The sequence below is a fragment of the Podarcis raffonei genome, chromosome 3 (assembly GCF_027172205.1).
Source record: "Podarcis raffonei isolate rPodRaf1 chromosome 3, rPodRaf1.pri, whole genome shotgun sequence".
Taxonomy (NCBI): Eukaryota; Metazoa; Chordata; class Lepidosauria; order Squamata; family Lacertidae; genus Podarcis; species Podarcis raffonei.
In genome coordinates, this window is record NC_070604.1 from 102,770,127 (window position 1) to 102,795,539 (window position 25,413).

General features: G+C 41.3%; 1 protein-coding gene across 6 annotated transcripts in view; it reads right to left on the minus strand.

The window, feature by feature from the left end:
- THADA (THADA armadillo repeat containing) overlaps nt 1–25,413 on the minus strand; it is a 158,564-nt gene that overhangs the window by 14,189 nt on the left and 118,962 nt on the right. For 3 of the 6 annotated variants that reach the window (XM_053383336.1, XM_053383338.1, XM_053383335.1), the window contains 5 exons: nt 11,740–12,167; nt 11,358–11,479; nt 9,968–10,040; nt 9,241–9,385; nt 7,812–7,943 (listed from right to left, as the gene is read on the minus strand). In XM_053383336.1, the coding sequence (XP_053239311.1) occupies nt 7,812–7,943; nt 9,241–9,385; nt 9,968–10,040; nt 11,358–11,479; nt 11,740–12,167 (900 nt within the window). Of the gene's footprint in view, nt 1–7,811; nt 7,944–9,240; nt 9,386–9,967; nt 10,041–11,357; nt 11,480–11,739; nt 12,168–25,413 lie in introns of those variants that run through there. The other 3 variants (XM_053383337.1, XR_008329722.1, XR_008329723.1) reach the window with 3 other exon arrangements.

The following is a 25,413-nucleotide window of genomic DNA, read 5'->3' on the forward strand; positions in this document are numbered from 1 at the left end:
AAGCGTTGTCAGGAGAGCAGATAGTTCATTTACCAACAGCACTGTCTTGACCGAACCCACCTATACTTTCCTCAAACAAGCAATTTAAGGAGATAAATGAGATGCCTTGTGATGCCAATGAAATGTGAGCCTTACATATTGACAAAGCCTGTTCTGGAGAAATACAGAGTTCGTTCATATGTTGGAAGTTTCATTCTCAGTATGTTCATTTAGGATTGTAGCCTTATATCAGGCATAGGCAAACTCGGCCCTCCAGATATTTTGGGACTACAAGTCCCATCATTCCTGACCACTGGTCCTGATAGCTAGGGATGATGGGAGTTGTAGTCCCAAAACACCTGGAGGGCCAAGTTTGCCTATGCCTGCCTTATATCCTTGTTTACCAACAGCACCCTCTTTTCCTTTATAGTTACTATAGTATTTCAAATGGCTATAAAAACATACTGTCCATTCTGCTTACTGAGCTGCTTTTCTTTTTCTTTTTCTAAACTTTATTAAATCCCACAAAATTATATAATTACATAACACTCAAAAATGCATTATATTTTTCTATATAGAAAAACTATTCTATTCACCCATGTTTCTGTTATATTTAGACTTCATAAATTCAGTAGTTTCCATCTATCTTTTTCTATTTTCTCTTTCTTGTTTGTCTTCTCTCACTCTAATCAATTCCATACCTTACACATAACTGCTACCTTCCAATTTTTTTTGTTAACCATTCTGTCTTTGTTGGTGGTGATCTATTTCACCTCAACTTTTTGTTCAACCAGCATGAGAGCAGCTACTATTAACTTCCATATTAACTTTATTCTCACTATTCTCACTTAATCAGCTGTCATTTGTCTGAAGGGATCTCACTTTAAATTGCACTCTTAAGTGTCACTAAAAAAAATGCCTACAAAGGTCTTCAACCCTTATTTTCATTTGTCCTCAAGATTCCTTATCTGAAATACTCAACAGAACTTTCAGCACTTCAATGTGCCTTTAGTTGGGAAGTCTTGTCTTAATACTAAGACACCTTAGCAAAATAAACGCCATTGCAATTTGGTGAACAGTTTGCATCTCCCACTGTTTTGATAGACTTATCAAAGGTATATTTGCTTAAGGATAAATGAGTGGTATGGTTAATTCCTGGTACACACATGCAATAATAGAATCGAAGTCAAGAGTCTGGAGGCACCTTAATTGCTAACACGTTTATTGTGTCATGAGCTTTTGGGGACTATTACACACTTCATTAGATGCACGGAGTGTTATCCACAGTTGGCATAGTGAAAAAAAGGTGTAAACAGAAGCTTATGCAAGGTCATGAAATGCAAGAGCTACATCATGTGACATTTCAATGCAAAGCTCAAATTAATGTTCATGGTCATTGTACTTATCTTGGATATATCTGAGCTTTGCATATAAATGGGTGGCAAACTACCTTTTGCATTTTGTGGCCTTTTGTTCATTTTATTTTTTTATAGCTGTGTAAACCAAGGGACGCGGGTGGCGCTGTGGGTTAAACCACAGATCCCAGGATTTGCTGATCAGAAGGTTGGCGGTTCGAATCCCCGCGACGGGGTGAGCTCCCGTTGCTCGGTCCCTGCTCCTGCCAACCTAGCAGTTCGAAAGCACGTCAAAGTGCAAGTAGATAAATAGGTACCGCTCCGGCGGCAAGGTAAACAGCGTTTCCGTGCGCTGCTCTGGTTCGCCAAAAGTGGCTTAGTCATGCTGGCCACATGACCTGGAAGCTGTACGCCGGCTCCCTCGGCCAATAAAGCGAGATGAGCGCTGCAACCCCAGAGTCAGTCACGACTGGACCTAATGGTCAGGGGTCCCTTTACCTTTACTAAACCAAGGATAAAATCATGCAGCTGCCGAAATGGGCTTATGCCATAAAGACCTAGTTTTTAAAGGTACTAAATGACTGTCAGTTGCAGAATTCATCTGCAAAAGTCTCAGAATTTGGAAAAAAAAATGCATTTATGTTTTTATAAAGGCAGACACTGTTTTCCAAAATGGGGGGGGGGGGGGGGAGAGAAAATCAGGGAGGGCTTCCAGTAAAAAGAACAATGCACAATTCCTGTCCTTCAAACCTTACTGTTTTGCTGAACCACCCTTCCACTGCACAGCAGTGCTTGGGACAAAACATCCCAAGTGATACAGTATGTACACACATGCACACCCCTGCGCAAAAACACTCAGGAATCTACAGTCAAGATTTTCTAATGGTGGTAAAAAAGTAAACTAAGAAAGCAACCTTATTTGCCTTTTTTCATAATTCTGCTTACAGTGCATTTATTTAATGGCAAGAATGTGCAGCATCTTCTTCATTCAGCATCATAAATTTGTCCCAATACAATCTGGCCAACAAGACTGGTGGAGTTGAAGCATACCAGTTTCTATAGTCCAAAGAAGGGATGAAACCTGGCTGCCTTTTAACTTCCACAACCCCAGTTTACACAGCCTTCTCACCCTCCTCTCCTAAACCCTCCTCTAGTATCAATGCCCATCTGAGCAGAGGCTTTTCACACTTACACACCCTTGGGAGATCTAGTAAATCACTTAAAAGGAAGACAGGAGATAGGAGAGTCTTTGCAATGTTAGACATTAGCCCTGGAACTCATCACTGCCACCACAGAAGATGTCATCAAGTCATGACGAGCAAGTGTGATTTCCAAACTTCCAGCTGTCTTATATCACCAATTTATTTTTAAGGTTCAGAAGACACAACCGGACTCTAATCTCTCTACATTTTAGTCTAGATAAAATAGTCCTCCTACACCCACAGTCTATTAACTATATTGTTTCATCTTGTAGTTCATGCTGTGGTTTTAACGCACTCTCATTCTGGGTTACAAAAACAGGGTATTGCATGTCAGAGATTAGCAAAGCAACTGTGGGGCCTAAGCGTCTGCTGTAATAGCAAAGCAAGTCATGCACTCAGATTTCTTCTATCTTTTTGCCTTGAGTATAAAACTGTTTTGCAGAGTTAGGCCATGGTTGGCTTCTCCAGCACCCAGTCTCTTTACCAAACTGGGAAATTCTTTATTTGGATGGTAGACGATTACAGTCTTCTTGCCATCTTAAATCCGACTGTTTGATATCAGAAACAAACACAGCTTACATATAGCTTCCTCTCTTTTAAAAACACACACTTCAAATGATGTCAGATTACAGAATATTTTGGCCCTGCGTTTTTGAAATCTTTTCTACAAAGAGAACTCCCTCCTACTATGATTTGTTCACAGACAGCCCCAGCCCAGACAGCCATCAAACACACCACACCGTGCGGGTGGATCTCCCCTACGGATGGTCAACAATATTATTGTAGATTCATTGTAGCACAAGCTCTGAAGGATGAGGGCCCACTTCACTAGATAGCAGCCACGAAGTTAAAAGACGCCTGCTTCTTGGGAGAAAAGCAATGACAAACCTAGACAGCATCTTAAAAAACAGAGACATCTTGCCAACAAAGGCCCATATAGTTCAAGTTATGGTTTTCCCAGTAGTGATGTATGGAAGTGAGAGCTGGACCATAAAGAAGGCTGATCGCCAAAGAATTGATGCTTTTGAATTATGGTGCTGGAGGAGACTCTTGAGAGTCCCAGGGACTGCAAGAAGATCAAACCTCTCCATTCTTAAGGAAATCAGCCCTGAGTGCTCACTGGAAGGACAGATCGTGAAGCTGAGGCTCCAATACTTTAGCCACCTCATGAGAAGAGAAGACTCCCTGGAAAAGACCCTGATGCTGGGAAAGAGGGAGGGCATAAGGAGAAGGGGACGACAGAGGACGAGATGGTTGGACAGTGTTCTCGAAGCTACGAACATGAGTTTGACCAAGCTGCGGGAGGCAGTGGAAGGCAGGAGTGCCTGGCATACTCTGGTCCAGGGGGTCACGAAGAGTCGGACACGACAAAACGACTAAACAACAAGAACAACAACAATGCTAAAAGTATACAGAGGAACTCTTTGACTTCTTGCATGCTGGAGACCACTGTGCGGCTCATAAACTCTTCAGCAAATTGAAATGTATGTTAATATAAGCCTGTGTCCTCCTCATGCATAGCTGATGAAAACCTGAGTCTGTTCGATTTGAGTAAACACGCAGCTCTGCACCTGTGATATGAAAGTGAATGCAACTAGCACTCTGGTAATTCTGAGAGAATTTAAGAGTTAATATCAGGATACATCGATGTTCTGCAGAAGATCTGCGGCTGCTAACAAAGTTACAGTCCCAGCACCTCTTTTCTTTGTCAGGACTACGCACAGCGGAAACCCGAGCATCTTATGTGGGTTGGAAGATGATTTCCAATGTGTTAGCAAGTATCAGAAACATTGCAGGCCTCGGCAGTTTTCTAGCAAAACATATTCAAGGCTAGTTCCACTTTTCTACTTTCTTAGGAAAGACCCAGATAGAAATATGTGGGAAGCAACAGACAACAATGGGCTTGGAGATATAGTTTCGTATTCAATTGAGACACATGATGGTAGATGTACAAAGCAGGGAGACGTGTAGTCATTTCAGCTCAGTTTCAGTTTACTGTCTGGGGCTTCAGACATGACACTATATCCTTACCAGGTGAGGAGTGGCACAGCCCATTCAGGTTTTGTGATACAGAAAAGAAGCCACATTCTTCAGGAGCTAGGACACAACTTAAATATTTAGATAAGCACAATGGTTTCTATATAGTTGCTTACCATTGTGTGCAGAGAACAAAGCCTTGTTTACAGTTACTTCTTTGTCTGAACCAACATCACCATGTGCTAAGGATTCAGGTTTGTATGAGTATTACAGGGTTGGAAATCCTTTTTCTGAACTCACACCCTGTAAGGAGAAGCACGCCTGACTTCGTGAGTGGAAAAGGGGTCAACACTCGGAGCCTTCTCACTTTTTACTTCATCTAAGCAAATGCTCTCACCAGATTTCAAACCAAAACCAGACCTCTGTTGCTGCACCCAAACATTAGCCTCCCCCTATCCTTACTGGTCTTCCGTTACAGAATTAATACCTTCCTATTTAAGGAAATAGGGACGTGGGTGGCACTGTGGGTTAAACCACAGAGCCTAGGACTTGCCAATCAGAAGGTCGGCGGTTTGAATCCCCGCGACAGGGTGAGCTCCCGTTGCTCGGTCCCTGCTCCTGCCAACCTAGCAGTTCGAAAGCACGTCCAATTGCAAGTAGATAAATAGGTACCGCTCCGGCGGGAAGGTAAACGGCGTTTCCATGTGCTGCTCTGGTTCACCAGAAGCGGCTTAGTCATGCTGGCCACATGACCCGGAAGCTGTACGCCGGCTCCCTCGGCCAATAAAGCGAGATGAGCACCGCAACCCCAGAGTTGGTCATGACTGGACCTAATGGTCAGGGGTCCCTTTACCTATTTAAGGAAATAATTTGGTCTTTTCTGGTAGGATCCTATTATTATTTAGTTATTGAAACACTTGCCATAGAGCTTTTCTTGTAAACAACACAAGGCAGTGTAAACAAACAAATGAACCTTAAAGTTATGTCAAAACTTACTTGCAGAATAAATAAAACAGCAGCCCACATTAGGACAAAACAGGTATTAAGTGATTATGCCTAATTGGTATGAATGTTCAGCAAAGGCCAGAGAGAATAAGTGTCTAGTAGATCTGAAATGACATCAGTCTCAGCGCCTGCCTCGGTTCAGAAGCAAAGCAATTCTAAAGAAAAGGCGCTACTACCGATATGTATGCTATCCTTACAATGTTTTTACTACGTGCCTCTTTTTTGCTGTTTGTATATTGCTGCTTTATTGTACTTTATTATTTCTTGTAAGAGGCCTTGTGCTATATGAGAAAAGTGGGGCACAAATATTTTCAATTAAACAGAAGATTTTCTGAATCAATCAAGCTAATGAGAGTGGATGAATTTAGATGCAGCATTCAGCAGCTATATATATATATATATATATATATATATATATATATATAATATGCACTTTCCCAACATGAGGAGTGCAAAATAAACACAGGGAAACAAGGGGTGATGTGACTCTTGCCCACAGTCAATGGGTGGGAGACCTGTGGACCTCCAGATATTGTTGGATTTCAACTCCCATCAAAAACATCTCCCCCCCCCCCCCAACTTGTAAGCCACACCCTTCATCATCCTAAAACTGAGCGGCAGACCCAGCACTACTGGAGAGATTCCTGGATGATGACTCCCACTGCATGCCAGCTGGGATGAGGTCCTCTGGCACACAATGGTCCTCTGGCACACAATGGTCCTCTGCAGCTGTGGCCAAACCAGCCTCACAATGTCCTGATTGTGCCAGCAGCTGAGCCACAGACAAGCCTAGAGGGAGATGATAGAAAGACATGCTCCACTGCCATCTATTCCTCCTCTGCCAGGATAGCCAGGTGGTGCTGGAGACACCTGCTGGTCAGGAAGATAAGCCAGCCAGGAGTTTCCTAGGGAGGATCTAGCCCAGAGCCATCCAGCAGCCCAGGGACAGAGAAAACAAACGGGAAAGCATTGGGGAGAGATGACAACAACTCAGGGTGATTTAACCCCTTCCTATCTTGTAATTGAGGCCAGGAGGGGAGATGGAGCCACAGGGAACAGGAGGGTAGCTCCTCCCCACTCAACATACCCTGGAACCGTATCAGCAGATGTAGGAGAAAAGGAAGCTCTAGGGAAGAAATGGCAAGTGCCCCACATTAGCCTCCTGCTGGAAAGAGAGGGGACTAAACTACCAGGAGGCAACAAATCGGAAGGATCAGAATTTCTCCTTTTAAAAAGAAAAGTTTTTCAAAAAATTGTCTTTTTCCGCTTGCATTGTTTGGAGTATACTCAGTAAAAAGCAATTTTGCTTTGAAATAAGCTACATTTTACAGAGCCTATCCTTGATTAGATTTTGAAGGAACTGTTTAGCATTCACTTTAAATTCAATATTTCAAGTGCAGTCCCTTACATCAAAAGGATTAAAGGAGAGAGAGAGGGGTGTGTGTGTGTGTGTGTGTGTGTACAATATATATATATAGAGAGAGAGAGAGTGCAAAAGCAATAAACCTGTCATGGGCTTGCACTGCACAGATCATGAGCAAGACCATAACTACCTGACAAGTTATTGTTTGTAAGCAAACAAAACAATAATTAATCCTGTTCCTAATCAGATAGTTTGGTTTCTGTGTAGATTGTAACCCTAGCATGACTAGGTTAGAAAAGCGGCAGTGGCTAACCACATCTGAATCCATTAAGTCTGCTGCAAAAATAAACTTTTATTTTCAACACAGCTGAAGATGCCCTAAATAAATAAAAATATTCTAACACTTGAATTCACATGAAACGCAGAGTTCTATATACTTATGAATCTGAAAAGGCAACACCTTCATAGCACTGAAGAGATTTTTTAAAAGTACAGTGGTACCTCGGGTTACAGGCACTTCAAGTTACAGACGCTTCAGGTTACAGACTCAGAAATAGTACCTTGGGTTAAGAACTTTGCTTCAGGATGAGAAGAGAAATCGTGCAGCGGCAGCGCAAGGCCCCATTAGCTAAAGTGGTACCTCAGGTTAAGAACAGTTTCAGGTTAAGAACACAGCTCCAGAACGAATTAAGTTCCTAACCTGAGGTACCACTGTACCCCTATATACCCTTCCTGCTGTAGAGGAATAATTCTCACACACAGTTAAGAAGAGGGGGGAAATGATATTGAGATCCTGTACTCTAAACACAAAGCTTCCTTCTGCAGCTTGTGTCATACCTGCTAACAATATCAACCTAGACACATTGGCATGTGCAATGAATCTCTTTCACAAGTACTGATGGTTGATGGTGAAGAATAATAATTTCATACCTGTTTTCCTAGAGCTATTTTCTTGGGATTGAGCTTGTCTTATAACGCCAGCGACGGTATTCCTTACTATCTGCTCTTCACTCTGCAACAGCTGAACAACACATCTCCAAAGGTGTAATGTATCAGACAGACCTAAGTATTTACAAAAAGAAATGTTAGGAATTTTTTTCAAAAAAACAACAACACCAGAATCATAGAATCTTAAGAGTTGGAAGGGACCCAAGGGTCATCTAGTCCAACCCCCTGCAATGCAGGAATCTCAGCTAAAGCATCCATGGCAGATGGACACACAACCTCTGCTTAAAAACCTCCAAGGAAGGTTTTTGTATTTGTAAAATGTGCATAGCTGACAAATTGGGGGGGTGGCGGATCAAAATTTTAAAATAAAAAAGCTGAAGAGAAGACGTTTTACAACTGGCGCCCTGTTCTGCTGCCACAAAGTCTGCTGACACTGACTTTGTCAAGTTTCTAGTGCTAGCTGAAGACACATCTATTCGCTCAGTATTTTGATGTTTAGGTTGGTTATTTTGTTTTACTTGCTCTTCCGCCCAGCTGAGGTTGTTTAATTGTATATTTCATTAGTTTTAATGTGCCTTGCCCTGGGGCCATTCATTTCATTAAAAGTGAGTTAGAAATTGTTTGAATATGCCCCACAGAGAAACTTACGGTCTTCAAATAAAAACATCTTGAAGGTCCCAGGCCACAGAGAAGTTAGGCTGGCCTCAACTAGAGCCAGGGCTTTTTCGGCTGTGGCTCCGACCTGGTGGAACACTCTGTCACAAGAGACTAGGGCCCTGCGGGACTTGACATCTTTCCGCAGGGCCTGCAAGACAGAGCTGTTCCACCAGGCCTTTGGCCAGGGCACAGCCTGACTCCCTCCCTCAGCAATCTTCGCGGAGCTCTGGCCCAATGGTGGCCAGTGGCTTGAATTTAATTAATTTTATAATGAATGATTTTAGAATGTTGTTTGTGTTGTACTTTTGTATTGTTTTATTGTTGTTAGCCGCCCTGAGCCCGGCTTCGGCTGGGGAGGGCGGGATATAAATAAAATTTATTATTATTATTATTATTAAATTAAAAATATTAAGCATAGTCGAATGCTATAAAGCACTGTTACAGCAAATCCTACCATGCAGATAGGCCCATTTTCTACTGAGAGGACAGATCTTCCTGTGCAGAGGATCAGGTGCTCTACCACAAAGTCACAGTTGTTCCCTATATAACATATGCACATCCTTAAGATTTATCAGGCCTCTTCCTGCTTCCAAACATAAACATAGGCTGCAAGCCAACTGAAAATTAAGCATATATTCTGCTGATTTTGGTGTGTGAGTTTATCATGTGATTTGTTCTCTCACTGAAATGAGTGAAATTTAGAAGCTTAATTTTGGCTTGTTTGTGGTCATAGTGCTTAATTCTATTTACTTACCCAACAGAAGTTTTTGACTGGTCAGAAAAAATGGCGTAATGCTCACAAGAATCTCTGCAGCAGCTAATCGGAGATCTGTTTGCTGTTCATCTCCGCAGAAGGAAGTGACTATGCCAATCCATTGCTTCATCTCTGATTTCACCTCCTATAAGAAAATTAATACTGGCTTTAAAAGCCTGAAGTATCCTTGTAAACTGGAAATTAGAGTAAACAAGAAGGGTCAAGCGCTATACTAAAACTGGCACTAAGACAGGAACTAAAAAGTAATAATAAACACAAAATGTGACATTCAGTTTCCACAGAACCAGCAATTCATTTGACACAGAAAAGGAAACCAAAACCATTGCTTTGCTTTTGACAAAAGAAAGAAAGAAAGAAAGAAAGAAAGAAAGAAAGAAAGAAAGAAAGAAAGAAAGAAAATCAAATTTGGCACAACAGATGGGAGTTCACCACCACTGCTTTAAAAGAATAAAAACTAAAACAGCACTGCATAAATCAGCAGTGGACTCCTTTGTTAATTGTTCTGAGACAAGTAACATCAAATCAATTCTGCCATTGGTCTTCAATGTAGTACTTGTTCATGCACTGAAGTCATAATCTCAGGTTTTGTATATATGAAGCAATTAACTTTATGGGTTCATCAAAATGAACCTGCAGAACGGAAACTCTTAATGTATAGTCATAGTAAATCTGATGCAGACATGATTGTTAAATGAGATTTCCTTACCTCCTGCTGATCTTGGACAAGATGGAGGACCAACTCTGAGGCAAATTTGAGGGATATACTTTGAATTTCAATGCTGCAAAATAAAAGATTAACACAGATCCACAAACGTAAGTGTGAAATAAATGTCAAAGCTACAGCAAAATGCAAGTCAACTGGCAAGCAGTTTAGCAGCATATGGTGTGTAACAAGTGAAAATGAGATTCTCATTTTCACTTGTTACACACAATATGCTTTATTAGCGTAAATCAGGATGAAATCTAACAGTCCAATTAGTTACAACTGCTCTGCATGTCAATATACAACCAGAAGAAAAACTTTTGCTTAGGCATGAGGTGGTTGCGCCTTGTGGATATAGAATTGCATTAAAGTATGACAAACCCTCCTCCTCTTAGAAACCAAACTATCTAAGATGATGGAAAGTTCTATAGAGCCCCACCGTGTGAATCGCCCTCCCATCAGATGCCAATCAGATAAACAACTATACAACTTTCCAAAAACATCTGAAGGCAGCCCTGTATTTGGGAGTTTTTCATGTCTGGCGATGGCTGGGGCAACCCAGTCAAATGGGCAGGGTATAAATAATAAAATTGTTGTTGTTGTTAACAACCAGTGCAAATGTGTGTAGTAAGATGCATGCCCCGATAACCTGTTTTCTATAAAAAGGGCTGGAGGAAGAATGTTGTCATAAAAGCAGATCTAGCGGTCAAATGGAAGATCTGCAGAAAAGTATTAGCAGTTTTAAAGTTCTGTGGTAGAAAAGTTGATACACCTGCCAAATCTAACCTGAAAGATATGAATGGCCCATGACAGACAGTAGCAAGTGATGGATTCCTCCACCAAATAGCAAGTTCAATACCAGATTTGTTGGTAGCACTCATAACTATGTTTCGTAAAACCCTTTGAGGGCTGCTTTGCAATCAAGTTATATATATATTTTATGAAATAGAATAAAAATATGGCCAAGGTAATTTATTAGTTAATTTTACAATATAGATTCAAAATTCAGATCTCAAAAAAGAAAAGAAAAACACGCCTCGTGCGACCCCAGCTTTATGATACAGCAATAACCATTGCCCTGAAACACTGATTTAGCATTTTAAACATGAAGATGCTGGTGAAAAAGAGAACCAAAAGAGAACCAAAAAGAGAACTCAGCTTTCTGCTCAGTCTGTAATTCATTTAGACGACTCGTCACTTCTTAGCCTTAGCTATGGGCTTCTGAGTATGTATTAAAAATACCATAGAGGCAAATTATTAAAAATATGACAATGTCTGGGGCTTAACAAGACAGTGAGAGCACAAATATTTCTCCTCTCCCACCCTCTGACATCAGTTTATTTTCACTTGGCAACCTGCAATCAGTAAATATAAAAAAGACAAAAGAATTTACCTGTCAGAAGCATCTGCAATATTCAAAACCCAATGCAAGAATTCTCTTGCATTCATTTTTAGAGCATCTTCTGTCTCTGAAAGCACCTTTTGCGGGTCCATATGGTATAGAGCCTCTAATATCTATATATAATAGCAACAAGAGGGGGAAAGGTAAAGATAAAAATAAATTTGGCACGAATTGGATCCATTTACTCCAAAATTATTATATGTTTTTTACAGATTACATTAGTCATGCTGAGAGACCTGCTGAAAATGATGGACTTAAGTTACTTGCTTATTTGATTTCAATGGATCTACTATGAAAATTGCCCACATTGGATAGCACTGTGAATTTTACAGTATTTGCATCCAGAACGGGAGAGGGGGACCACTGTTTTTACCTTGCAAAAACATTCCGGATGCTTTTCCTTTACAGCCATCCGAAGGAGGATCTCCTCCAAACCAGACAGTAGACACAATGGAACTTTCCCCTGTTCTTCCGTCACAGATTTGGAATGTCCTTGCTTCAGCCACAGAACAGTCGCTTCTAAGACCAACAAGCGCACTTCGCAGAACTCAGAGCGTAGCAGATGTGCAACTGACAAACAAGGTTTTACTGTTTTCGGTTTGGCAGGTGAACTGTAGTTTGCAAATCCAGGATCTGAAGTCACCGTGAGCATCGACAGGAAGAGTTTGGTGATGCTCTGGAGATACTGAGGAAGTCCTGGCACTGCAGAAAAGTGCCTGATACCCGTTGCCAGTTCCGAGTCTGAGATAATTGTGCCTATTTTATCCCAAAAACTGAGCAGCTCTGTTCCTGGAATTAAATATGATAGGGTGGTGGGATGAGGAATGAAAAAGGAAAGGTTGTCTTTGGTTATTACTCATAAAACTTGGAACACAATCCAATCAAACTTGAGCACATTTAAGCAGTGAAATATTTTACCTGCTTCCTATAACATAAGAAGCCCACATGATTTAACAACAGAACGTATGTTCGAATTTTGAGGGGCATTTCCCCAAGCTTCATATATTACTAATGTTTCGAAAAATGAGAACTCTTTCTTCAGAATTACTCAAGTTTTAAGTTCAACAATTATTTTGCATATTTAAGTAACATATTAAAATTTTTGACACAGCTAAAATACTAACAAGTAGAATCTGAAGGTCTCCCCCACAACTTTGCAAACATGCTAGTGTTACATAGTTTCTTCAGGGTAATGAATACAGGGAAAAGTAAAACCCCAAACTGTATTGCATGCCATAGGAGAAGCATTTCACATCTGTGCACAAATGGGGATCTGGAAGCCTCAACAATTAAACTTAGCCACTTTATTTTATTTATTGTAGGGGGTTGGATTAGATGGCCGTGAGGGGCCCTTCCAATTCTACAATTCTATGATTAATTATTATGACATTATTCACACACAGATATTTATTTCAGTCTAAAGGCCCACAAAAACATTTTCAAAAGCAAAATAAAACAGAAATACAAGGGAAAGAGTTCCAAGGAGGTCGCTATGTTTTATCCAAAGCATGTAGGTTTCTGTTTCTTAGTACTTCCAAGAGGAACTTAGCCATGATAGTATCATTTGACCTATCTCCAAGGAAGTACTTAAGGTGGAATTTATAACATTACCATCATCATCATTTATTTATTTATAACCCGCCCATCTGGTTGGGTCTCCCCAGTCACTCTGAGCAGCTCCCAATAGAATATTAAAAACATGATAAAACATCAAACATTAAAAACTTCCTTAAACAGGGCTGCCTTCAGATGTCTTCTAAAAGACAGATAGTTGTTTATTTCCTTGACACCTGATGGGAGGGCGTTCCACAGGGCGGGCGCCACTATCGAGAAGGCCCTCTGCCTGGTTCCCTGTAACCTCACTTCTCGCAGGGAGGGAATCATCAGAAAGCCCTCAGTGCTGGACCTCAGTGTCTGGGCTGAACAATGGGGGTGGAGACACTCCTTCAGGTATACTGGGCCAAGCCCGTTTAGGGCTTTTAAGGTTAGCACCAACACTTTGAATTGTGCTCGGAAACGTACTAGGAGCCAATGTAGGTCTTTCAGGACCAGCATTATATGGTCTCGGCGGCCGTTCCCAGTCACCAGTCTAGCTGCTGCATTCTGGATTTGTTGTAGCTTCTGGATCACCTTTAAAGGTAGCCCCACGTAGAGTGCATTGCAGTAGTCCAAGTGGGAGATAACCAGAGCATGCACCACTCTGGCGAGACAGTCCGCGGGCAAGTAGGGGCCCAGCCTGTGTACCAGATGGAGCTAGTAGACAGCTGCCCTGGACACAGAACTGACCTGTGCCTCCATGGACAGCTGTGATCCATTCATACCACACCTTTTCTCCAAGGTCAAAGTGGAACATAAAGGTTTCCCCCTTTCCATTTTATCTTCACAACCACCCTGTAAGTTAAGTTAGGCAGAGATGGTGGCTGGTGGCAGGTCCAAGGTCACCCAGGAAGCTTTAGGGCTGAGTGAAGATTTGAAACTTCCTAGTGCAACACTCTAACCCATGGATAGGCAAACTAAGGCCCAGGGGCCGGATCCAGCCCAATCGCCTTCTGAATCCGGCCCACGGGCAGTCCAAGAATCAGCGTGTTTTTACATGAGCAGAATGTGTCCTTTTATTTAAAATGCATCTCTGAGTGGCATAGGAATTCATTCATTTCCCCCCCAAAAATATAGTCCAGCCCCCCACAAGGTCTGAGGGACAGTGGCCCCCTGCTGAAAAAGTTTGCTGACCCCTGCTCTAACCACTCTACAACACTGCCTCTACACTAGAGATGGGAGGATCTGTCCATTTTTGTTCTTTCAGCTCCTCATGTTTCTTAAAGTGTGAAATTGGTAGACTTGTGTTCCAGAATCAGATTTCTCCCCCGTCCATACTCTACATCAGTTGATACAATCATTGTTCTAATATGACAATGGACAATCACTGCAAAATGTCTTGTATAAGATGTCTTATAGCCTTCGTGTGGCTGCTGTGAAAGAACAGGAGACTGGAAACTCCTAAACCAGGCAATCCAGATGTGGATTGTCCAAAACACATGTTCAGAAGGCTGCTATGGGCAGCAAATGAGGAATATCAGCATCCAGCAGCTCATATGTGTTTTTTAGGCTCTGATTTAGACAACTACTTCACCATTTGAGGGGCTTAGACCCTTTTTGGCTCCCAGTGGTCATCTATTTAGTTGGGGAAGGGGAGACTAAGCAAACACAAATGTTTTCACAGACCTCTGGGGTGCTGTTTCCATATGTTTGTAGCATCTCAAGCCACAGCCAAACATTTCTGACTTTCCCTTATACTCAACATTTTCTCAAAAATGTCTTTCCCAGAAAAACAAAAATCTCATTACAAATGAGTAAATAATCCCTGCGCTTCTACCCCTGATGAAAAAACCCTTCCCTACTTCTATTTACTTCTGCCTAACTTAAAACAAACTCTTTTCCTTAGCCAATGCTATAACTTTTATTAAACCAACACACGTATTAATTTCTAAAGTAAATGTCTGGCTCCGTAACTTAAGGTGAATTAAAGAGGCACTTCTGTTCAGACAAAACTATGCTGCTGGAAGCACGGCTGTTAACATTTTCTCTATACCAGGATGAAGAAAGATGGAAAAGGAATAGGAAGGAAGATAAAAAATATTAAAGGTAGGATGGGAATTATACACATTGATACTTTGGGCATGACCAGAAGGTATATTCTGCCCAGAAAAAAACAGTGTTGCTTCAAAACATAGCTATGCTTTTTCCAACTTGAGGTTGATCACTGGCTAGCATCTTAACAAAAATGATGCAGAGCCATTAAACTTAAAATCAAGAACTGAGGATTAAATCATAAGGGTGACTCTTGTTGAAGACAGGATGGTGAACCAGACGGTCCTTTGTTTCTAGCATTCCAGTGTTGTTGTTTAGTCATTTCTGACTCTTCGTGACCCCATGGACCAGAGCACGCCAGGCACTCCTGTCTTCCACTGCCTCCCGCAGTTTGGTCAAACTCATGTTAGTAGCTTCCAGAACACTGTCCAACCATCTCGTCCGCTGTCGTCCCCTTCTCCTTGTGCCCTCCATCTTTCCCAGCATCAGGGTCTTTTCCAGGGAGTCTTCTCTTCCCATGAGGTGGCCAAAGTATTGGAGCCTCAGCTTCACGATCTGTCCTTCCAGTGAGCACTCAGGGCTGATTTCCTTCAGAATGGAGAGGTGTGATCTTCCTGCAGTCCATGGGACTCTCAAGAGTCTCCTCCAGCACCATAATTCAAAAGCATCAATACTTCAGTGATCAGCCTTCTTTATGGTCCAGCTCTCACTTCCATACATCACTACTGGGGAAACCATAGCTTTAACTATATGGACCGTTGTCAGCAAGGTGATGTCTCTGCTTTTTAAGATGCTGTTGAGGTTTGTCATCGCTTTTCTCCCAAGAAGCAGGCGTCTTTTAATTTCGTGACTGCTGTCACCATCTCTCATTGCCTCCATTTCTTCCCCTTCTATTTGCCAGGAAGTGATGGGACCAGTGGCCATGATCTTAGTTTTTTTGATGTTGAACTTCAGACCATATTTTGCTCTCTCCTCTTTCACTTCATTAAGAGGCTGGATCCTTCATGGATCACTGCCTTGTCATAGCAAAGGGGCTTGAATAACTCAGAGAAGCTATGAGCTATGCCATGCAGGGGCACCCAAGATGGACAGGACATAGTGGAGTGTTTTGACTAAACGTGATCCACCTGGAGCAGGAACCAGCAAGCCACTCCAGTATCCCTGCCAAGAAAACTCCATGGACAACACTTCCGGAGGCGGCGCGAAACCGTGATGGCGGACCTCTTCGAGCTCTGAAGAGGGGCACCGCAGAAAAGGGTTGTTCGCGACGGCGCAGCGGCAACCCATCAAGACAAACCACGGGCAGAGTGAGTCCGTGGCCGTGGGACCCGGCGGGCACCTGGAGCGACCCCGAAATCACAAAAGGAACCCCGTAAGGGGCTCCGGAGTGAAGGAGGGGGAGCGGTGCTGTGGGTTCATCGCTCTTTCTGCGGAGGCGAAGCCGCGCGGCTGTCACGGATGAGCGCTGACCTTTCTTCCAAGAAGCATCGGGCTGAAACATCAAACCCGTGAGTAAGGACCTAAGATCCTACAAATTAATTCGGAAAATTCGGCTAAAAACGGGAGACGAGAAAGAGGAAGTCCGTCTTCCGGCACTGCTTTCAAGATCAAAGCAGACGGACTAAAGAGCGGAAAGCGCTGTGAACAGGGAAGCTTTAAAGCTTTAAATTGGGACTTTCGTGCACATCTGAATTTTTCTTTTAAAGAATAAATACAGCATAAATTTGACCTGGAGCGGTCCCCCAAGGGGCAAGGGAAGACTCTAACCCCAAATTCCCGGGTGGCCGGGTAAAGTTGTTTAAACTGCGGAACTGTTGCAAGCTTCCTGATACTTTTGTAACTGGAGAGTGTAATTTTGAGCTCTGCTAGCTGAAGTGGATATAACTGTAGGCACCTTGCTGGAACTTTGTTACATGTTTAAAAGTGCTCTGCAGGACTTTTTTCTTAGCGTGCTGGAACTAATTTGCTTTTAAAATTGTTTTTAAAGTTGGAACAAAGAGACTTTAATCGTGGAAAAGTTACCTTCTTCTTACTAAAATTTTGGTGGCACTCCCCCTAGAGGACATTGGGAATATAGAGGCCTGGGAAAAGTTTCTCTGTTTACCTTCTCTCAATAGACTGTTTTCAATTTTGGGCTTGCCTTTCCCATGGGATTACAACATTTGACCTTGAACATTGACTGATGAGTGGCACGGGAAAGACAAGAGCAGCCAAAGCTAAGGAAGCTAAGGAGAAAGAGAAAGTAAAAAAGCAAGCACAGCTTTTGCAAACAACTTTAACTCAGGGACGTAGACTATCAGTTCCAGCTGTGCTTGCGACACAAAAAGTAGAAACCGAAAAGCCTGAAAAATCTGAAGAGGAAGATATGGCAGCAGGAGGAGCTGAGGCAGTACTGAAACAAGTTTTGGAACAATTGTCAGCAATAAATCAAAAAATTGATAATCAATCAACAAAAATTGACCAAGCAACATCCTCGATCCAGAAATTGACAGATCAGGTTTCCCAACATACCCAAGCAATTGAAAAATTGCAAGGAGCAACAGAAGAGAATCGTAAACTGGCAGGGGAAGCCGTTCAAATTGCAACATCAGCTAAAAAAGAAGTCGAGGAAGTTAAAGCAGAAGTCAAGCCTCTCCATAAACAGATAGGGGACCAACAAACCTATCTTTCGTTGGTGGAATTGAAAAATCGCGAGACCAACCTCAGACTAAGGGGAGTCCCAGAAATTGAACAAGAAGACCTAATAGGACTTTTGACAACAGAGTTTACAAGGTTCTGGGACTTAAAAGAAGAAAGTGACTTCAAAATTGTATCGGCTTTTCGGTTGGGAAGATTAGTAAGAAAAGATAGATCCAGAGACTGCCTAATAGCTTTGAGATCAAGGGAGGAGAGAGATAAAATATTAGGCCTACACTTCAAAAACTCAATTGTGATACAAGAGAAAAGGGTGGAAATTTACCGAGACATTCCTAAACAGTTATTGGACTTGAGAGCCACCTATTCAGAATTGGCTAAGTTGTTGAGACTCAACACAATTCCTTACAGGTGGGAGTTCCCACAAGGGCTATCATTTACTTACAAACAGAAGAAGGTTAAAATAAGATCACCAGAGGACCTACAAAAGTTCCAGCACGATCACGGAGAAGATCTCCAAAAAGAAGCAGCAGCTAATTGGCCTATACCCAACCCAGGTGGAGCAATACCTGCACCTTCGGAACCAGAGGAGAAAGAAGACACACCGCTCTAGGTGTAGCAGAATAGTTCAGGATGTCTCTGCGGCTACTCAGTTGGAATATAAATGGCGGAAATTCCCCGGAGAAAAGAAGGAGGTTATTTCACATATTGAAGAAAGAACAATTGGACATTATTTGCCTACAAGAAACCCATGTGACTAGGCTCCACAGGAAGGTTTTGGTTAACAAAAGATTAGGCCAAGAATTTATTTCGTCTGACAAAGTAAAGAAAAGAGGAGTGGTGATTTATGCCAAGGAGAGCCTGACACCTAAATTTCTATTTAAGGATGAACAAGGAAGAATTTTGGCAATTGAAATTCAAACCCAAGGAGTAAAAATATTGATTTTAGGAATTTATGCTCCAAATGACGGGAAATCGGAATTTTTCAAGAAGCTGCATGAGACGTTGCTGGATTATCTGGATTATGCTAACATCATAATGATGGGAGATATGAATGGAGTGGTGTCTACACACATGGATAAGTCTTATAACCAAAACTTAACATTAGACGGCAGACTGCCCAAAACTTTTTTCGAATTGACTGACAATCTGGATTTGATCGACATATGGAGGACAAAGAATCCCTTAGGTAAAGAAGGAACTTTTTTCTCTGAGGCCCACCTGTCTTGGTCAAGGATCGACCAAATCTGGACCTCCAGGGGGCTGGCACCCAAGATTAAAAGGGTGGAAATCTGCCCAAAAACATGCTCCGACCATAATGCCTTGAAAATAGAACTTAGATTAACTCAACCTGGTTCCTTCAGATGGAGAATGAATGACACACTACTAAGAGATCAAGAGATTGTGAAAAAGGCCCAAAAAACATTAAAGGACTATTTTGAGATAAATCTGAATACTACAGTTGAAAAAAGAACGATCTGGGACGCAAGCAAAGCTGTTATGAGAGGGTTTCTGATACAACAGAATACAATCAAGAAAAAACTCTGGAATGGAAAGAAGGACAAAATATTGGAGAAAATATACCAAGGAGAGAAAAAACTGAGAACCAAACCAAAGTCCAAGGAGGTGCTGAGAGAAATTAAATTCCACTAAGCAGAATATTCAAAATTGATCAATCAGGAGATTGAATGGAAAATAAAACAGATGAAGCAAAGATCCTTTGAATCAGCAAATAAATGTGGAAAGCTATTAGCTTGGCAGCTGAAAAAAAGACAAAAGCTAAATACGATAACAAACCTAGAGATTGATGGAAGGATGGTACAGAAACCAGAAGAAATTAGGAAGTGCTTCCACAGATACTTCAAAGAACTGTATGCACAGGGGCCCCAGAAAGAATCAGAGATAGATCAATTTTTAAAGACAAATGGACTATCAAAAATAACTCAAGATAAAAGATCAATCTTGAACTCTACAATAACCTCACAGGAAATTGAAGGTGCCATTCAGAATATGCAACTAGGCAAATCTCCAGGCCCGGATGGACTTACCTCCAAATATTATAAGGTTCTGAAGGACTATTTGATACAACCTTTGTTGGAGGTATGTAACCAGATCATGGATGGGAAGAGGGCACCAGAAACGTGGAAAGAAGCCTTCATCACATTGATACCTAAGTCAGAATCTGAAAAGACTCAGCTTAAAAACTACCGTCCCATCTCACTCCTAAATGTGGATTACAAAATATTTGCAGACATTTTGGCAAATAGACTTAAAAAAGTTTTAAATGAAGTAATTCATAAAGACCAAGCAGGCTTTCTCCCTGGTAGACATTTATATGAGAACACTAGAAACATCATTGACATTTTAGAACTTTTGCAGACTAATAGGAACACAAGGGCGGTGTTAATTTTTATTGATGCGGAGAAAGCATTTGACAACATATCTTGGATGTTTATGAAGAAGAACTTGGAAGGGATGGGAGTGGGACGGGGGTTTGAGAATGGATTACATGCAATCTATTCAGAACAAAAAGCTAAACTAATAGTGAACAATGTGGTGACGGAGGAATTTAAAATTGAAAAAGGGACACGACAAGGGTGCCCTCTATCCCCTCTGTTATTTATTTCAGTCCTGGAGGTGCTATTGAATATGATCAGAGAGGACCGGTTGGTACAAGGGATAGAGGTCGGAGTGAAACAATATAAACTGAAAGCTTTTGCAGATGACCTAGTTTTGACACTGCAGGAGCCAGAATCCAGTACAAAAAGAGTTCTCGAACTTATATCGGAATTTGGTCGGGTGGCGGGATTTAGGTTGAATAAACAAAAAACTAAGGTTCTGACCAAAAATTTAACAAACACAGAAACAGAGGGGTTTCAGAGAGAAACAGAACTGAATGTGGTTAAAAAAGTGAAATACCTTGGGATTTATTTGTCCTCCAAGAATTTGAATTTATTTAAGGATAATTATGAGAAATGTTGGTTGGAAGTTAAAAAGGATTTAGAAATTTGGTCAAGATTGAAACTTTCCTTGTTGGGAAGAATCGCAGCGATAAAAATGAATGTGTTGCCGAAAATGTTATTTTTGTTTCAAACCTTACAGATCGTGGACAGAGTGGACTGCTTTGGAAAATGGCAGAAGGATATATCTAGATTTATCTGGCAGGGCAAAAAGCCCCGAATAAAGTTTAAAATATTAACAGATTCAAAAGAAAGAGGGGGGTTTGCCCTGCCGGACCTGAGGTTGTATTATGAAGCTGCAGCCTTCTGCTGGCTGAAAGATTGGTTCTTGTTGGAAAACACTGATGTCCTAGATCTGGAAGGTTTTAATAATGCTTTTGGATGGCACGCATACCTATGGTACGACAAGGTTAAAGTACATAAATTGTTTAAAAGTCACATTGTCAGAAAAGCAATTTTTGCAGTCTGGATGAAATATAAAGACTTACTAGAGAGTAAAACTCCGAGGTGGCTATCACCAGTGGAGGCCAAGGCCCGAAAAAGACCCAATATGGAGGCCTATTGGCCGAAATATTGGGAACTGACTGAAAAAATTGGAGACAATTGGAAGTTGCAGAGCCAGGACAAACTAAAAAATAAGGTGCGAGATTGGTTACATTATGCTCAAATTCAAGAGGTTTTCAAAATGGATAAAAAAGTTGGTTTCCAGGTGGAAAAGTCGAAACTAGAGACAGAATTGTTAGAACCAAAGACAAAGCTGTTATCTAGAATGTATAACTTGCTGCTTATGTGGAACTTACAGGATGAGACAGTTAAATCTGCTATGATTAAATGGGCACAGGATGTTGGACACAACATTATGTTTGAAGACTGGGAAAGGTTATGGAACACCGGAATGAAATTCACGGCAAGTACGGCCTTGAAGGAAAACATTATGAAAATGATATACCGGTGGTACATGACCCCAGTCAAGTTAGCTAAGATACACCACCTGTCTGACAATAAATGTTGGAAGTGTAAGGAAGCAGAGGGGACTTTCTTTCACCTCTGGTGGACATGCCCAAGGGTTAAGGCTTTCTGGGAAATGATTTATAATGAGTTGAAAAAGATATTTAGGTATACCTTTCCCAAGAAACCAGAGGCCTTCCTGTTGGGCATGGTAGACCAGAAAGTGTCAAAGAAGGACAGAACTTTGTTTATGTATGCTAGTACAGCAGCAAGAATACTTATCGCAAAGAATTGGAAGACACAAGATTTACCCACGCTGGAGGAATGGCAGACGCAGTTGATGGACTACATGGAGATAGCTGAACTGACCGGCAGAATCCGAGATTTGGATGTAGAAACAACTGAGGCGGACTGGAAAAAGTTTAAAGACTACTTGCAAAAGTATTATAAACTGTATGAATCTTAAGATTGTGCATGATTTCGAAATGATACGCTTTAGCAATTATGATTAAGTAAATAGTAAACTAAGTGATAAAAGAGAAAAGGAGATAATATGAACTGAACATGTTACGTTTATTTTAAAGGTATAAAAACTGTGACACAATATATTGAATTTAGATACATAACATGTAAAAGTTACAATAAGGTATGACATAAGGTAACAAATTGCTGACATTGTTAATATAAAGAACGCAGAATCGGAAGGGGTGGGGAAGTCCAAATTGGGATTTTTGTTAAAAAAAAAAAAAATGGTTTCTTGTAAATTCCTTATTTGCTTGCAATGTATAAAAGTTGGAAAGAAACGTAATAAAAAATATTATAAAAAAAAAAAAAAAGAAACATGCCAGAATTAGTGAAACCAACAAAAAAAAAAAAAAAAAAAAAAGAAAACTCCATGGACAAAAACATCAGGCATTCCAATAGGTTTCTTGTATCTGTTCTGTTTTTTGGGACTCCTGCAATGTGTTTTTACTCTGCTAACTATACGTTGGAGTTCTGCTTTCCATCAATATTGAGTAGAATTTCACTGACATAAGTGGCTACTGAAGACATTTTTATTTAAGAAGAACTTTCCTGAAATGTGACCCAGTCATTTTATGGAATAATAACCACAACTCCCATTATCCCCAAATAATGGTCATGTTGACTGGGGCTGATGGGAGTTGGAATCCAACAACACCTCGAAGACACCAGGTCAGGGAAATCTGTTATAAGCTGTAGGGCACTTCGATAGGACATTGCATCTTCATCCTAGTTTCAACTGATGGTCAACATTCAGCAGCTACCAAGCATGCTCAGTTCTCAGTAAGCTGTATTTTATATTTCTGTTGCACACAACAGTCAGAGTTTTTCCTCAGTAGGTATTTACTTCTGCAAACCCCCCAGTTTCCAAAGCATCCCAATATCTCCCCAGCTGTGGTGCAAGTCCACAGGCATTCAGACTTAATAGCTTATTAACTTCACTGTCCTTCACCTGAGCCATAAGAGCAGATTTTCGTTTTACTTCTATCATTCTTATTAAAATAAAGCTCAGAATCAATAAAAAGATGTTGATAAACAGTGCATGAAAAAAATGCAATAGCCTATTTTAGTACAGTACAGTTATTTAAAGTGTGACATTTACATGCACTTAAAATGACATGCTTTTTTCCAAGCAAAAATTCACTGGGACTGCACAGGAATGCAAGCCATCTTTGTTATCAAGAGCTGAGAAATACTATTCTCAACTTAGATCCAAAGTACTTACATGAGCTTTGATATCAAACTAAGATATTTGTGCCTAGTTATTTTTAATATATGGCAATTAAACGTTTTCTACAAAAAAGAAATAAATGCTTTGATGTTAGAACTTGGTTTGTTTTTATCTACCATCTCTCCTCCTTCAACAAAACACAGAGACATTTTTAAATTAAAAAGTCTTTAGCCATTTAGGAAATACAGATGACCCTGAAGTAGGTGAACCATATTTCATCTGCACAGCAACAGCTGCTTAATGTTTCACATTTTTGGCTGAATTTAAGCCGTGCACATTCAAATGCAGTGGTGGAATTAAAATGGAAAGCAAGTGACAAAATGAAGCTCATAGGATGAGGAAGTGCCCATCTCATGTGTTCTACAGCGGAGTGAAGAAATGCCATGGTGCATCTGCAACAGCAAAACCAGCCTTCATCTGCCCCATCTGCAACAAAACATATCTCTCTCGTATTGATCTCTGCAGCTACAACAAGTCCTGTAACTCTCCAACAGTTTGACTTTACCCCCGATGGCACTCTTCCACTGTCTCTCAAGACAGACAGATGCAGATGGATGCAGGAAGGGCAGAAGGCAGATTGGAATCCACTCACTGAGTGATTTCCAATATACCAGCAAGGCTTCCCAACTCCTTGTTGCCTACCAGTAGCAACCACAAAATGACCTTTCCCACCTAAATGAGGCTGCTGAATTTTTAAAAAAAGCTTGGGGTAACCCGAAGTAGACTTGTGTTCAAAAGGACAGTGAGCAGCTCAGTTCATTCTAGTACTGGAAACAAATTGCTTTGCTCAGAATGTACTGTTTAATGTCTTTTGCACCTAGGCCCTAACTGGTGGATCTTGAGGTTCCAGTAAAATATAAAGCTTGAAGTCTGCCCACCTCTGCTGTACAGAAGCCCCCATGGGCAAGAGGACTGATAGGAAAGGCAGGGAAGAATGTTTGCTCAACACTATGGCTGTGTGCACATTATTGTTTATTCCAGCTCCAGTGTACTCTCACAGCCAAACACCTATTGAGAACCAGTGTGTGTGGTGTAGTGTTGGACTAGGAACTGAGTTCAAATGCCCAGTTGGCCATGAAGGTCACTGAGTGGGTGATCTTGGGCCAATCACTGCCCCTCAGCCTAACCTGTCTCACAAAGTTGTTTGGGGATTAAACAGGGTGGGGGAGAGTACCATGCATGCCAACTCGAGCTCCTTGTAGGAAAAGGTGGTATAAAGATGCATTAAATCAATCAGTCATGAAACAAACATGGTGCTAGCCACAATCCATGTGTTTCCTGCTGCTTAACGAAAAATACTTCTGTTTGACCAGCTTTTCCTCAAACCGGCTTCCATCCAATTTGAAAACACAAATCATGGTTAAGCTGAGGTGTGTACATTTGAGACAGGAATCTGGTTGCAGGTGTGGGGAAGCAAATTGGGCAATGGGCACTGGGTGCAGACACACACACACCCCCGCCCACATTGTGTACAGCAATGTAAAAATGTGACTTGAAATGCACTAATGGAAATAACCTAGCATTTTAAGCTGCTGATGCGTACATATGCTCTATGCCACGATTTGGTCTTCCTGCTGCTGTGCAGGAAGCCACAGGCTTTAACTGCCTGTGGCGCTTAGAAGATGGCCACTCATGTTCTAAAAACATGTGCTTTGCAGGATGGGAAAAGCAGCAATGTCATAACCTGCTAGTCATGCTCAACGTCTATAAAAACAAGCAGTGCCTGGCATGAGGAATGAAATGCTCAAACTAATGTAAAAATGGTCACTGTCCACAAACCTAGTCAACTTCATACTGCCAAATTAACAGAAGTTAGCTCAAATTGCGCCACAAACTTCCAAAGGCCCAACCAACTTAAAGAAGCACACATGATTCCGTGTAAAAATACACCGATGTGTTATGTTCAGTATCAACTGACAGAGAACTTTGACCAGCTGGATTCACTGGCTACAGGGGCTGATTCTTTGTTTTTAAATAATCTGCCCGCTGTCATCTACTCCCAAGGGAGTTCAACCTAGAAGGCTCAGCAGTTATATAGTACTGGCTATTATATCACTATATAAAAATGGATACGGTTATAAAAAGAGATGAAATATATACTCCGGCTGTCCTTTTTTTTTTTGGTAGCCAAGAGTGTGTGGGTGCTTGGGATAGAACATTCTCC